General features: G+C 47.9%; 1 protein-coding gene across 4 annotated transcripts in view; it reads right to left on the bottom strand.

Moving 5' to 3' along the window:
* HNF1B (HNF1 homeobox B) overlaps positions 1 to 8,469 on the bottom strand; it is a 61,018-nt gene extending 52,549 nt beyond the window's left edge. For 2 of the 4 annotated variants that reach the window (XM_050764607.1, XM_050764609.1), the window contains exons 1-2: positions 7,390 to 8,469; positions 2,219 to 2,418 (exon numbers count right to left, since the gene is read on the bottom strand). In XM_050764607.1, the coding sequence (XP_050620564.1) occupies positions 2,219 to 2,418; positions 7,390 to 7,733 (544 nt within the window). In that variant the 5' untranslated portion in view covers positions 7,734 to 8,469. The remainder of the gene's footprint in view (positions 1 to 2,218; positions 2,419 to 7,389) is intronic. The other 2 variants (XM_050764606.1, XM_050764608.1) reach the window with 1 other exon arrangement.
* Between the last annotated feature and the right edge of the window lie 5,878 nt (positions 8,470 to 14,347).

The raw sequence follows: 14,347 nt of genomic DNA, 5'->3' as shown, positions 1-14,347 counted from the left end.
TCCTGATTCTTATATTATACTTGCATGTCTTGTATTCATCCTTCAAGACATGATTTGAATGTCACCTATTCTAGGAAGCCTTCCATGATATCTCCAGGCAATTTAGCAGTTCCTCTGCTGCCCCTTGTGTATATCTTTATAACAGCTCTTAAAAAGTGAATGTCATTATTTACTCAAACGTCTCCACTTCTTCACTGGATGGCAGGTAAGTCCCTGGAGAAAAGAACCTATGTATTCCACAGCTTAGCATAGTGTTTGGCACATAGTAGGTGCCTGTATAATAGTTACAGAATGAAGGACTGTTTCTTAAGCTTTTATATCTCATGCGACTTTAAAACAAAAATAACGGCCAGGCGTGGTGGCTCACGCCTGTAATCCCAGCACTTTGGGAGGCCAAGGCGGGCGTATCACGAGGTCAGGAGATCAAGACCATCCTGGCTAACATGGTGAAACCCCGTCTCTACTAAAAATACAAAAAAAAAAAAATCGCCCAGCATGGTGGCGGGCGCCTGTAGTCCCAGCTACTTGGGAGGCTGAGGCAGGAGAATGGCGTGAACCCGGGAAGCGGAGCTTCCAGTGAGCTGAGATCACGCCACTGCACTCCAGCCTGGGCGACAGAACGATACTCCATCTCAATAAATAAATAAATAAATAAATAAAACAAAAATAACAATAACAACAATTCTCTTGACGAGACTGTTGTATTTGTAAAATGTCCCTTCCTCAACTTCTTGAGAAACTTTCTGGACCGCTGTCTTTTGAGAAGTTTCCAGTCTGCCTTTCCTGCCTCCTTCTCCTTTCTGAAGAAATTCTCATTGAATACAGAGAGGCAGCACAGACTGGAGATGCTACATAAAACTTAAATAATTGGGCAGGGCTCAAGGGTTGTTGGGTCTTCGGAGACAATGGCTCCTGAGAATTTTTTTAGGCTTTCCAGGAACTATACAGAGAGTTGCTTCATGTCAGGAACACAAATTCTTAAAGAGCTAGTCACCAGGTATGGGGGGCCAACCCATTCTTGGAAAGGTCTCCCGCTCTAAGCAGCAAATAGCTCTCACGTTACTTCTTCCAATGTATTCATGTAATGCTCCCAACAAAAGCACAAACACAATATGAAATGAACACCTAAAACCCTTCCTTTCACCAGCCCAGGGACATTGAGACAATAAATACTGAAACAATCACTTCAGAGCACTGTGTAACAGAAAACAAGAGTCATTTTAAAAAGCAAGAGGGAAAAAGCCCAAACCAGAAAGTGGTGGAAACTAACATCTTGATAAAGACAGAGAAGCTCAGATAAAGCCAGAGGATAATGTGTGGGGAGAGTGAAAACCAATACAAAATTTTCTGGGGAAAGGATGGGATCAAAGTAATGAAAGTCTAATGTCAAAGAATACTTTCCTAAAATACAGGCAGTATGTCATTCTACTCTTGTTATTCATATGCAGTTCAAACTTCCCTAGACTTACTTCAAAACAAAAACTTTTCAGAATAATTGGGTGGTAGAAATCTTGGGACAGAAAAAAAACTTTGGGATGGGAATAGGAATGATAAGAATTGAGGAGTCAGAGTTCCAAATGCAGACACTTTTCCTGTGCCCTGCCTTAGCCAGAAGTAGCTTCTTCAGGAGCAGGGCCACCAGCTGAGGTCCCCACACTCGACCAATTTTGGTAAATGTGAGCAAACACCTTAAATTGCCTCAGGATTCAAACCCCTCCTCCAAGAACAGGGTGAAGTTCTGAATATATCTCTCTATACAAATGCCTTCTATTGTTGATACTTTTTCCAGAGAGGAGGAAATTGTAATAGTAATTAATATTATTGACTGCAACGAAATGTCTTCTTTGGAAATTGACTGTTGGTCATGTATCAAGGGGAGATACTTGGCTTTCTCTGGGGGAAGATATTTCACTCTGCCACCTACTTGGTTTCAAAGAGGAGGACGTTGGAAGGAGGGGCCAAAAAGTTTAAGCTAGGCTGCTTACACTGACAGGCTCCTCAGAGCAACTGGCTGGGTAGCAAGGGGCTGTGACCGAAGAACATGATAGAAGCCAATCCATTGTACAGCAACCACCAAGGCTAAATCTACTTGCCAGTTTCCTTATATCTGCTAAATGCTCACAGGGCCTTGTTGATGAAAGGGAAACTGAGGCAGCCCATGGGGTGAGAGGGCAAAGGTCACTTCAGGCTGAGGCAGAGGCAGGATGAAAACACTTACGTCGGAGGATCTCTCGTTGCTTTCTGACGTACCAAGTGTACAGGGCAGCACGCTTCTGGGTCTTCATAGGGGTGCCCTTGTTGAGATGCTGGGAGAGGTGTGATTGGTTCAGGCCGGTGACATCGACCACCTCCCTCTGGGGGATGTTGTGCTGCTGCATGTAGCCCTTGATCATTTTAGCAGCCCTCCAAGGGTCCTCACTAGACAGACAAGCAGATGGTTAGGGTACTAGCGGGAGACATCTGGGGAGAAATATTCTCTTTCTAGGGGGTGCTACCTATACTCTATGCAAAATTCTGAATTTTCCACCCATCTAAGCTACAACTTTGGGATAGACATGAGGCCAAAATGGAAGCTAAACAGAAGAGAAGGTGGCCGGCGGCCCCTGTATGGTACACCTCACCCCTTTCTTCCGAGGTTAGCGGACAAAAGAGCACTTCCCATCTTCAGGAATAAAAAAGCACCACCACCACTCTCTCTTACAAAGCAAAAAGAAAAGCTCTTGTTTTGTTTATTTTTATTTATTTATTTATTTATTTATTTATTTATTTTGAGGTGGAGTTTTGCTCTTCACCCAGGCTGGAGTGAAATGGCATCTTGGCTCACTGCAACTTACGCCTCCCGGGTTCAAGCGATTTTCCTGCCTCAGCCTCCCGAGTAGCTGGGATTATAGACGCCCGGCACCACACCCAACTAATTTTTGTATTTTTAGTAGAGACAGGGTTTCGTCATGTTGGCCAGGCTGGTCTCACACTCCTGACCTTAGGTGATCCATCTGCCTCGGCCCCCCAAACTGCTGAGCCACCGCGCCTGGCCGTTTTATTTTGCTTTTCTTCATTTTCCTGGAATGTGGGAGATTTAAAAGGCAGGAGGCCAACTGGAAAGTGGGGATGCCGTTAGCTTGGGGCTGGACTCACTGATCCTACAATGAAGTGGGGATAGCACCAGTTTCTGAATCTGCCCAATTTTAGCTTCAACCTCTCCTACATTATTTTCCTTTTGAATGGGGATCTCCATTTCTTATAAAACAGGGGTGAAATGTACGTGTTCACCTTCTGAGAAGCAAGGAGGGTGTCTCAGCCAAATAGTAAATACTTTTCAGAGTTTTAGAAAAGTTTTCCAGAATACAATGTTGTACCTCCTTGGGACTGGAGGATCACACCACTGAGGTAAGGCAAGTAGTTAAAAAAAAAAAAAAAAAAAAAAATCCACAGCCCCACCTTCCAGACAAAATCTACTGGGCTAATGGGGACAAATAATTTCAATTTCGGACATTAACAATTTTAGATGCCTTGTTTTCCTGTATTATTGTGTTTCTCATAAATTTTAAGCACTGGGTAAGAACATGATTATACTTTTCATTTCTCATAAACACGGGTGTGTAAATTGCTAATTTTAGCACCTTTGAATTTTATTTGTCTAGAATGGTTTCAACTTTGCCAATATCTTTTCTTGCTTATTGAACAGATGCTTTGAAAAGAGAGATATAATTTAAAACTAGAAATTAAGAAAATACTGTGCAGCACAGAACAAAAGTACTAAAGAAGCAATATATACACATTTACTATTTATTTAATGCAGGTACATATTTAACTTACAAAAACCAGCACCCCATTACTGTATGTTGATGTATGTATTAGCTCAATAGAACATGGAAAAAAAAAAAAAAAAACGAAAGGGAAAACTAGTTTCAGGTGAAACAAACAAACTAGTTTCAGGTGAAACAAACAAACAAAAAAAAACCAGTGTAAAGTAGAGGCTGAAATAGATACAGCAGTGCAATATAATAAGCAATTTTATTTCTAAATGGTGCCTTTAATATGTCAAATAAAATTAATTTTGTTTAATGAATAAAAATCCAGTAATTGAACATATTTTGCAAGCATTTGGGTAGTTGTGATTGTTTTATCAAGACTTTGGTATTAAACTCGTGAGAGCACAGGCTTTGATAGAGATGTTTTTGAGAAATGCAAACTTTTATATTAATTATATATAAAAACGAGTTTCTCAAGTATTTACAAAGGTACTTTCCAAGTACACAATATAAGGAAGTAACAACAAGAACAAAAAATGAGAAAATGAGTTACAGTTTCAAACGTGGAGAATTCACATTAAGAGGAAAATAATGTAATAAACATTTTAGACATGTCCTTGTAAACATCACAGATCATTTAAAAGCTTATTTCCGGTGAATATTTCCACAGATTTTTTAGGGTGGAAAAACACTTTCAATGGTTACGAACAAGAAACTTCGAACCTTAGGGGGAAAACTGCATTTTAAAAGTTAATATGGCTTTTGCAAATTCTTCGGCTATTTTTCTTTTGTTTAATTGCCTTTACCTGGGTTCATTTGGTATGCCTAAGAAACCTAGAAAAATAGGGTACTGTTGTAAGTGGGAATGGTTCTGTGGAAATAGTGAATTAGTTCACCAATTGGGGAGGGTAAAAAAAAAGCCCCCCAAAACCTTATAAATGATGGCAAAACCTTTTAAGTCCGACTTAAAAAGAGAGTGAGGAGTAAGATGGCGCAGTTACACCTTTACAGCTCTCTGACCCCAAATTCACGTGTGTTCACCGGCAAGAGCCGGGAGAGTTGGTTATTTATTTTTTTTATTTGAAAACACAGCTCAGGTTCAGGGGTTCCTAACACGGAGAAAGGCACGGGTCCCGAAGAGCGCCAGCGGCCATTGTGTCCCAAGCGCAGGTGTCAAACGCCGGCCGTGGCGCCCGCAGGGTCCGTCCCGCACGCTCCTTCTCAAACAATGACTTTGCTGCCCACGAACAGAGAAGCCTGGATCCCAGCGCAATCCGCGGCACGTTCGTTAAGGAGCCCAACTTTGGCTTCTTACAAAGCAACCCACTTTCTAGATGCCCCCGGCGCGCCCGCCTCGAGGCCGCGAGTAAGGCCAGCTCCGGCCGGGAGCCGGGGACCGGGAAGCGCGCAGTCCGGACCTTCCTTCCCCGCCTTTCTCTTCCAGGTTTACTAGAATTCCAGGAACTCCAAAATACGACTTCTCTTTTCTCTTTGCTTTTCGTCTTAAGGGAACACAGTGGGCAAAAGAAGGGAGTGCGTTTGCCCGGGGGCTCGGGAGCCCCCTGTGCAATGACCTAAGGACCGCTAGCGATTTCTTGAAAAATTACTTTAATCAAGTCCTACGCTCCCGGGAGCGGGGGAGGAAAGGCAGCACCCGCTCGGGACGGGAGAAAAAAGCCTCCAGGTCTGTCCCGCGTCTCCAACTCGACGAGGGTCTCCGGCTCCCCAGTCTCCCTCCCTGCCCTACTGGGGCCTGGGGTTTTGGGGAGGGAAGAGGGGTGCTGGGGTCTGAGGACCCTGGGCCGGGCCTGGCTTTCCACTGGCCGGGCCTGCGGGTGTCGGCGACCCGGGGGCTCCGCGGGCGGCTCCGGCGCTCAGAGAGCCCGCGTCCGGCGCCGGGGCGGCGGGGCCACGGGGCCGCACGGGGCGCCTGGCTGGGTGCGCCTGGCTGGGAGCGGCGAGCAGCCCCGTGCCCGCGTTTTGATTTCCTTTCCCTTCTAAGCCGCGTTTACAACTTCACCAATGAATAACCCGCCTCTCTTTTCAACCTAATCACGGCTCTTTGTGTATCTTTCTGTTGATGATTTATAGAAATAAATTAATAACACCCCAACTCCACGTGCTGCAGTTTATGTTACGTCTCAGCTGCGTCCAGCCCGGCGCGGGGCTGGGTGCGGAGGGGCGCCCCGGGTCTTTCCAGCGCCGCGCTAAAAAGCGGCCGCCTGCGGCCGGGCCGGAGGGCCTAGGCCCTGTGACCCCCCAGTGGCCGGCAGTGGGAGCCTGGTTCATCCGCCTGGTTCTGAGCGACCTCCCGGCAGCCCTGGCGCCCCAGCCGCCCCTAGGGGCCACTCTCTCGACCCCTCTTAGCCTCTATGACTCACACCTGCCGCGTCGCGGAACTCTCTTGCAGGAGTTCTCTCCCGATAAGGGAGAAATCACCTCCGGGCGGGAGAGCGGCGAGGGAAGAACCGCAAACCTATGAATTATACCAAAGTGTGTTTGGGGGAAAAATATCTACAAGATCCCTGATTGTTTTGGCTAGAGGGCAAACCGCCAGGCCCTCGGAGCGCAAATTCAAATGCAAGGTCATATCCCACCCCAAACCGCCGCTGCGGACGTAAGGCCGAGGCTCAGCCCCGAAATCGCGGCGCTTCAGTGTCCGAAGCCACGCGATGGGCTCCGTCCTAAAGCGGAGTGGCCCGGGAGCGACGTGCGGTCCCAGGGAACCGCTCGGCTCTTTAGATAATTAGTAACCAGCTGTCAAAGCCTAGGGCGGTCGGGGAGGACCCACAAACGATCCCGGCCCTGGGGATACACTGCCAGCCGGCCTGACCTCCTGGGGAGAGGCCGGGGGTGGGCAGCGAGGTCTGGAAACGCCCTCCTTTCTCAGACTGAGAGCAGACTCCTTTCTCAGACTGAGACCAAATCCTCTGCGAACTGAGGTCTGAGACATGTTCGCCCCCACACCACCCCGCTTGGTTTCTTGGGCCCCGCGCGGGTCCACCCCGACCCAACGTGCAACATGCCCTTTGCAAATCTAAACCGGCGTTGGGGATCTCGGATAATTCTGGGCCTTGCATGGGGGCGGCTAACAAGAGTGCCCACCAGGGAACTCGCCTCCCAGATCCCGGCCCCGGACGCCGCCTGTCCTTCGGCAAAGAACTGCAGGTCATCATGCAGGTCAATGTGTCCGAGGCCGACATGCGGCTTTCCAGACCCAGGCAGCGCGCAGGAAAAAATGCGCGGCCTGGGGCTTGTAGCGGCGCGAGCCTCTGCTCCTGGGAAGTCGCAGCGGTTTCACTGCACCCACTCGCACCTTCAGTCGCGTGGGCAAACCTCCCGGCAAAGGGCTCCGCAGCTCCAGTTCTCCCTGGCCGAGCTCCAGCCCCGTGGGGAAAAGCCCCTGGGTCCACGACGCTGGCCTGGGCCCGGGGAGAAGAAGCCCGGTGGGCCGCAGTGTCTTTCGGCTAAGGGATTGGGAAGGGTCCAGGTGTTGGGAGAGAAGCAGAGCGCCCCCCGGGGGACTTCTCTGGTGGGAAACGGGCTTGGCGAGTGTGGTCGGGCGCAGTGTCACTCAGGCCCGGGGCAGGGGCTCCAGGGGTTCGGGTGGGTCCTCTCCAACTCGCTCTGCGCCTACCTGAGCATCCGGTCCACCTCCGCCCGCTGCTCCGCCGCCTCCTCGGTGTTGAGCGCCTGCAGCTCCTTGAGGATGGGAGGTGTGTCATAGTCGTCGCCGTCCTCGGAGCCCTCGTCGCCGGACAAGCGGCCCTTGGCGTGGCCGTTGGTGAGAGTATGGAAGACCGGCTTGGTGTCGGGCTCGGCCCCGCTGCCAGGGGACAAGGGCAGCGTCTCCAGCTTCACCCCGAAGTTCGGCGATGGCAGCAACTCCTCCAAGGCCTGAACCAGCACCTCCTTGGTGACCCCGGAGCTCAGCAGGGCGCTCAGGAGTTCTTGCTGGAGCGACGTGAGCTTGGACACCATTTTCCAAGGACAGAAAAAGAAGGGGGTGAGGGCGTGGGTGGGTGCGAGAGAGGAGGGTGGAGGGGATTTTCACAAGCAAACTCCAAATCCAGGAACCCCTCCACCCTTCAGCCTCCAGACACCTGTTACTCCCCGGGGTCCCGGAGTCTCCTCCGAGAGGAGTCAGAAAACTTCTAACTTGCCATGATCGCCACCATTAGGCCATATAAGATATGCAAATTAGTGGGAAGGGCCCAGCTTTCGGCTGGATGCAAATGATGGTGGGGAGGGGGAAACCCGGAGAGAGGGAGAGCCGGAGGGGCAGACCTGGAGAACAGAAGACCCGGGCCGGGAGCGGGGCTTTGCCAGGGTCCATTCTACTCACGCTGGGGGGCTGGAGACCTTCTTTTACTGGTTCTGCTTATCAGCCAAACTTCAGCTAACCTCTGGACTTGTTAAGCCAGTGCCTTGCAGCCTAGGCGCGGGGCTTTTCCACCGGTTCTCAGTTCCGCTTTAGTCCAGAGAGAAGACACTATGCTTCGGCGTTCAGGTGAGAGCCGGAGGAAGCTGGGGTGCTCGTGGAAGAAGGGGACGCAGGAGGAAACGAAGAGTAGAGACCCTGGATGCGTCCCAGCCGACGCAGGTGGTGGGCCAGGAGAGCCCGCAGGGCGGAAGAGAAACTGACCACTTAGGAAGGGGCGCCGAGGCCAGCGGGGAGGTGAGGCCGCCTTAGGTGGGGTGCGCGCGCCCTGGAGGGACTCCATTTATTTCCACTTTGGTTACTGCTCTCCAGGCCCCAGAACTTCCCTGGCCCGGTCTGGCGGTTTGGGTTTGCAGAACTGCCCGCCAGAGAGCGTAGACGAGGGTGAAGGAGTCCGGGAGGACTCTTGGAAAGAGACTACTTTATGGGCAGAGGGAGTAGCCAAAGTGAAGCTCCCCCAGCAGCCGGGCTGCACCGGCGCCCAGCCTGACAACGCCACTGGGGAGCTGGACCCCTGGGGCTCGTCACTCTCCTGTTTAAACCCGATGTCAAGGCGTCTTCGCCTTGGGGGAGGATGGTGAGGCAGAATGGTGAGGCACTAGGATGGTGAGGCAGTGAAAGCAAAGCTTGACCTGCAGCTGGATGGACACTTGCAGCCGAGTGTCCCCCCGGCTCACTCATTTCTGGTTTATTCGCAGTTCCAGAACATCTGTGGTTCCCTGGGCAGGGGACGAGCTCTGCAAACGAGGTCACTGCAGCAGTGGCAGGAATCTTGCACTCCTAGTAGAGAAGGTGTCGACAGAGCTATTGAGGGAAAGAAGTTTTTTGTTTTGTTTTGTTTTGCTTTTTTCCAGTCTGGCCTGGGCCAGGTAGGAAGCCATAGGCCTGGCAGCACTATTGGAGTTTCACCTGCTTTTCCCCGGGAGACCGGCAGGAGGGGAGGGCTGCGCCCAAACCTGCAAGCTAGGACCTGACCTGTAGAAGAACAGGGGAAGGGAATTCTTTGCTTCCACCATACACAGACCTAAGGCTTCTGGGGAGAAGCATAACGCTTCCCTTCTGGGAGCCTCAGTTTCCTCATCTGCAAAAAGGGGATACCACTGATACCTTTTATTTGGGGGGGTGTATATTGAGTGAGACCACTTGTGCAACCTCTTGGTCTAATAATAAAGTTCAACACTTTCTGGTCTGGGAAGATGGGAAGCCAGTTCCCAGTAGTAAAATTGAGTTTCTCTGGAAACTTAGGGTTTTCAGAATTGGTGATACAGTGCTGGGGTTGGAGGGATTGGAGGACTAAGGTTTCAGAATCAGCAGAAACATTGCAAAAGAGTTTCTAAGCACATTTTCCTTCCTCTCCCACCCTTGAAAGATAACTAGGAGGAAGTAAGGTTAGGTTAGGGATAGAGAGGAATTTCAGCAGGAGGAGGAAGGGTCTAGCAGCTCTCATCTGCCTAGGGGCAGGATCTAATCTCTTAGGTGTGCGAGGGCTGATGGTGTAATTTATCAAGTCAGGCTGTTAAGGAGCTAGGATGCCTCTTAAATACAGGGTCTGCTACAGGTGCCTGGGCCACTTGTGCTGAGAGCCAGAAAGAAGGGATGGTTAAGTGCATGGAGCCTGGGGAAGGTTTACACTGATCTCAGTCCCTCTTTGCCTGAGACAAGCAAACCCCAAATTCAGGAACATCTCCATCCTTCAGCCTCCAGAAGCCCGTTACTCCTCAGGTTGCCAGAGGGAGTCATAACTTCATAAAAATGTTGGCTTTTCATTTCACCTTTTTTTTCCCTCTAGTTTGTTGTAATAGGTGGCAAATCTTTGCCTCTCATAATTTTGCCCACTGGAAGAACATTCTCTAACTGTCCAGCTTGCCTCAAGAAGGATAATGAAGTGTTCAGAGTAAATGTTCCTGGAGAACAATTTCTTTTTCTGTCTCTCACTCGCTATCAGGATAGAAGCATCAAGTGTAATGAAGATCAGTTTCTGTGTTAAGCTGGAAAAACCCATTGAAAAAACAGCAATCATTTCTGTTGTAACAACAAAACTTTGATTGGCAGTTCCAGCTGCTGTGTGCCCCATCTGATTCCCAAGTCTCATTCTCTCTCAGAATTCAGGTGTCAGCAAACCCATTCTTCCCCATACCCCAGGTAACTGCGTGAAAGTGCAGGAAATTTCACACAGAGGATACGACACATTTCCTATGAGTGTCAGGTATGTTTTCCAGGTAATCTGGCTATTCACATCCAGCAACTTCCTGTAATGCTCCTTCCTAGACCTACCTTGTAATATACCACTTTGTGCGATGTAAGTGCTCATCAAGTAATTATTCTGTACTGTAGATCTTCAAACAGTTTCATCAATCCCTTCATATGGAAATTTAGAAAGAGATGTGTAAAGTAGACCAGCAGATAGTCTTTCAGAATGCAGGTCACAAATGCTAAGTGAGCTATCCTATAAAACTCTTCAGTTAAACTTCCCCCAAATAGAGGAAGACGGAGTAGGATTGAAATAACATCTGTTTATGCTTCACACAGAATAAAGTGATGATGGACTGATATAATAACCCTATTTTAAAGATGGAAAAATAAGATATGGGAGAGTCTCAGGTTGCTTGTAGCCACCTCAGCAAATTAAAGGAAGGGTTGAGATTGGGGCTAAGAACTTTTGAGCAGGACTTTAGGATGAAAGGGGAAGGTCTCTAGCTGTCATTGTTCTGAGAGATGAGAAGTTGAAAGGAGGATTCTAAGGGGGGAGAGGTGGAGGATACCCAGCAGAGAATAGTGGGCAGGCTTTGGAGTAGTCAAACAGAACTAAACTTGAACCCAAGATCTGCTTCACCTGCTGTGTGACTTCGGGCATGTTACATTATCTTTCTGATCTTTAGTTTCCTTATGTGCAAAATGATAATGACACTCTACTGCGCCTGTGTGAAGATTAGGTGAGTTAGCAACTACAGATTCCTAGAATATGGTGGGCTCTCACGTATTTAGAAAGAAAAGACACATCTTGAAAACACGCTGAGAACTGAGGCAACTGATGTCTTTAGGCTCTTATAGTCCCAGCATGTTTTTGAGAGCTACTGAATTTGAAGAGACCATATCAGTTTTGTCTACTCAAACTAGATGAATTTGCAGTTCATATCCCAAGGTTTTTTTCTTTTTTTTTTATGGGAGGTGCAATCCCTGGTATAAAATAAGTTGAAATCTAGTTGATTCATCACTCTATGAAGGCGTTCTGGGCACCATGCTGGTCATTCCACAGATTGGCACGTGTGGTTTCTGTGAACTCATCTCCCCTGGAACTTAGCAGCGCAAGTGATATTTTTCTGATTTGTACATGCAGTCTTTCCCCTACTTTTCACGGTTGCACTTCTTTGTTTACAGAAGAGATTCTGGTCATTTCCACCCCCTGCCACTCCACTCTCCCAGGCTTTCTGATTGGTTCACAGAGTATCTAGAAGGCCTCAAAATAAAATCATCTCTAGAGTAAAACATAAATACCATCCTAAGCTGTTCTGCAGGAGGTCAGGGGCCTTCTTGTTAGACAGCAGTGTTGCAACCTGGAGAACATTCTAGACTTCAGGGTCTGGAAAGAGCCTGAGGTTCTTCTTCTGGCTACAGTACCCCTTTCTGGGAAATTCATCTCCCCAGGAGTTTTGGTGAGCACCTTCTCTGGGTCTCTGATTCTACCTTTGAAAAATGGCCGGTTGGTTTGGATAACCATTTAGGTCCTCCGACTTTTTTTATAATTTGAAATTCCTAAAAGGTCTTAAATTATTAGGATGTCTACTTGCAGGCCTTTGGGCAGATGGGCCAAGAGCTCAGGCCAGACCTCTATGTAGTAGTGGACATGAAGCCTTGACTAGCCACGAAAAAATACACCACAGAGAGCAAACCCCATGAGGGGCAGGCATCTTCTCATGTCTTACTCCTCAGTGCCTGGAGAGATGCCGATGCATGGTAGATGCTCAAGAAAATGCTTACTGAGTAAATGAACATGTGATTGCCTCTGGACAATACTGTTAAAACTAAATACTTGCCAGGTGTGGTGGCACACACCTGTGATCCCAGTGCTTTGGGAGGCCAAGGTGGGAAGATAGCTTAAGCCCAGGAGTTCAAGATCAGCTGGGGCAAAATAGTGAGACCCTGTCTCTACAAAAATAAAAAAAGTAGCCAGGCATGGTAGTGCGTGCTCATAGTCCTAGCTACTCGGGAGGCTGAGGTGGGAGGATCGCTTGAGCTCAGGAGTCTGAGGTTGGTTCCATTGAACTATGACTGTGTCACTGCACTTCAGCTTGAGTGACAGAGTGAGACCCCATTCTCTAAATAAATAAATAACTACTTTTACCAGACACAAAAGAATCTATACTGTGTGATTCTATTTATATAAAGTTAAAAAGTGGAAAAACGAATCCATGGTGCTAGAGGTTTCTGGGGTGCTAGAAAAGGTTCTATATATTGGTTGGGATGGTGGATCCATCACCAGGCTACATGTGTGGGATTTGTGCATGTTGCCATATGTAAGTTATAAATTAGTATAAAGTAAATTAAATAAATAACTCCAAGTATAAAATGTAAACAGTATAGGGCTGGGCGCGGTGGCTCACGCCTGTAATCCCAGCACTTTGCGAGGCCGAGGCAGGCGGATCACGAGGTCAGGAGATTGAGACCACCTGGCTAACATGGTGAAACCCCAACTCTACTAAAAATACAAAATTAGCCAGGTGTGGTGGCGGGCGCCTGTAGTCCCAGCTACTCGGGAGGCTGAGGCAGGAGACTGGTATGAACTCAGGAGGCAGAGGTTGCAGTGAGCCAAGATCATGCCACTGCACTCCAGCCTGGGCCACAGAGCAAGACTCCATCTAAAAAAAAAAAAAAAAAGTAAACAGTGTAAATAATCTTCTTATCCCCCTCAACGGTTTACAGTTGATGTTTGGTCCTCCAGATTTTTTCCTATTCATCATTATAGTTAATCATCATTAAGGTCTATAGCATAGTATAGTCCAGGAGTCAGCAAACTTTTTCTATAAAGGGCAAAATAGTAAATATTTTAGGTTTTATGGGCCAGACGGTCTCTGTTACAACTATTCAACTCTGCTCTTATCGACAATACATAAATGAATATGTGTGGCTGTGTTCCAATAAAGCTTATTTACAAAAACAATTAGCTGGCTGCATTTGGCCCATGTGTCACAGTTTGTCAACCCCTGGATAAAGCACTTATGCCACTAGAAGTCCACATGTCCAAAAGGGGCCTTAAAATCATCCCCTTTCACTTCTTCCTCTTTGGGATAAGGAAGCAAATTCAGGGAGGATAAATGACTTTCCCAAGAGATACAGCACAGGACCCTGGGAGAATCAGTTCTGGAGTCAGACGGGCCACCTGCTTTCTGGGAGTGTGTGGCCATAACTTTGGGCAAGTTACTAAATTTCTTTCAGCCTTATATTATCACCAAAGGTAAACAGTGATAATAATGAAATTCATACCTTATAAAGTTCCTGGAAGAATTAAATGAAGTAACACAGAAAAACATCTTGTGTGGGGTTGGCACGAGCTGGGAACACATGGAGTACTTGCTTGATCACAGCACACGGCTCAGAGGCTCCCTCGTGTCCTCCCTCCCCTCCTTTGAAATACAGAGTTTCTGGTCTGAGTTCAGTAACAAACACTACCGAGTGTCTACTCTGCATGGAGCACTCTGGGGAAATAACAAATGGATACAGGAGGATCCCAGATCCCACCAGTCCCCACCATCAGATTCCTTTCTAGAAATCCCTTTCGGCTCTGAGCTTTTATTTCCCAGACATGCTGCTATTAGATGATCGTTGCCAGGGAAACTCCTAAAGGTAAAGAAGATTTCTCTCTCATTTTGATTCAACAACCCACATCCTTCTGCTGGGTCATTTTTTAGAAACAGGGTATTCCCAGTAGCTTGTAAAAGATTAAATTAAAAACTGGCTACCTAGTATGATATTAAACTAATAAATACTACACCTACCATAGCCTTCGCTCCAGAGCAACCATCTACTCCTCTTTCTTTTACCACAACATCCATGAAAAATGAGATTGGCAGTGGGCCTAGCACAAAGAAGGTGCCCCATAAGTGTTTATGGAGTAAATGGTAGGCCCAGCACACAGCAGGTGTTCCATAAATATTTA

The sequence above is a fragment of the Macaca thibetana genome, chromosome 16, assembly GCF_024542745.1.
Source record: "Macaca thibetana thibetana isolate TM-01 chromosome 16, ASM2454274v1, whole genome shotgun sequence".
NCBI classification, from domain to species: domain Eukaryota; kingdom Metazoa; phylum Chordata; class Mammalia; order Primates; family Cercopithecidae; genus Macaca; species Macaca thibetana.
This window is presented reverse-complemented; position numbering and strand designations above follow the sequence as displayed.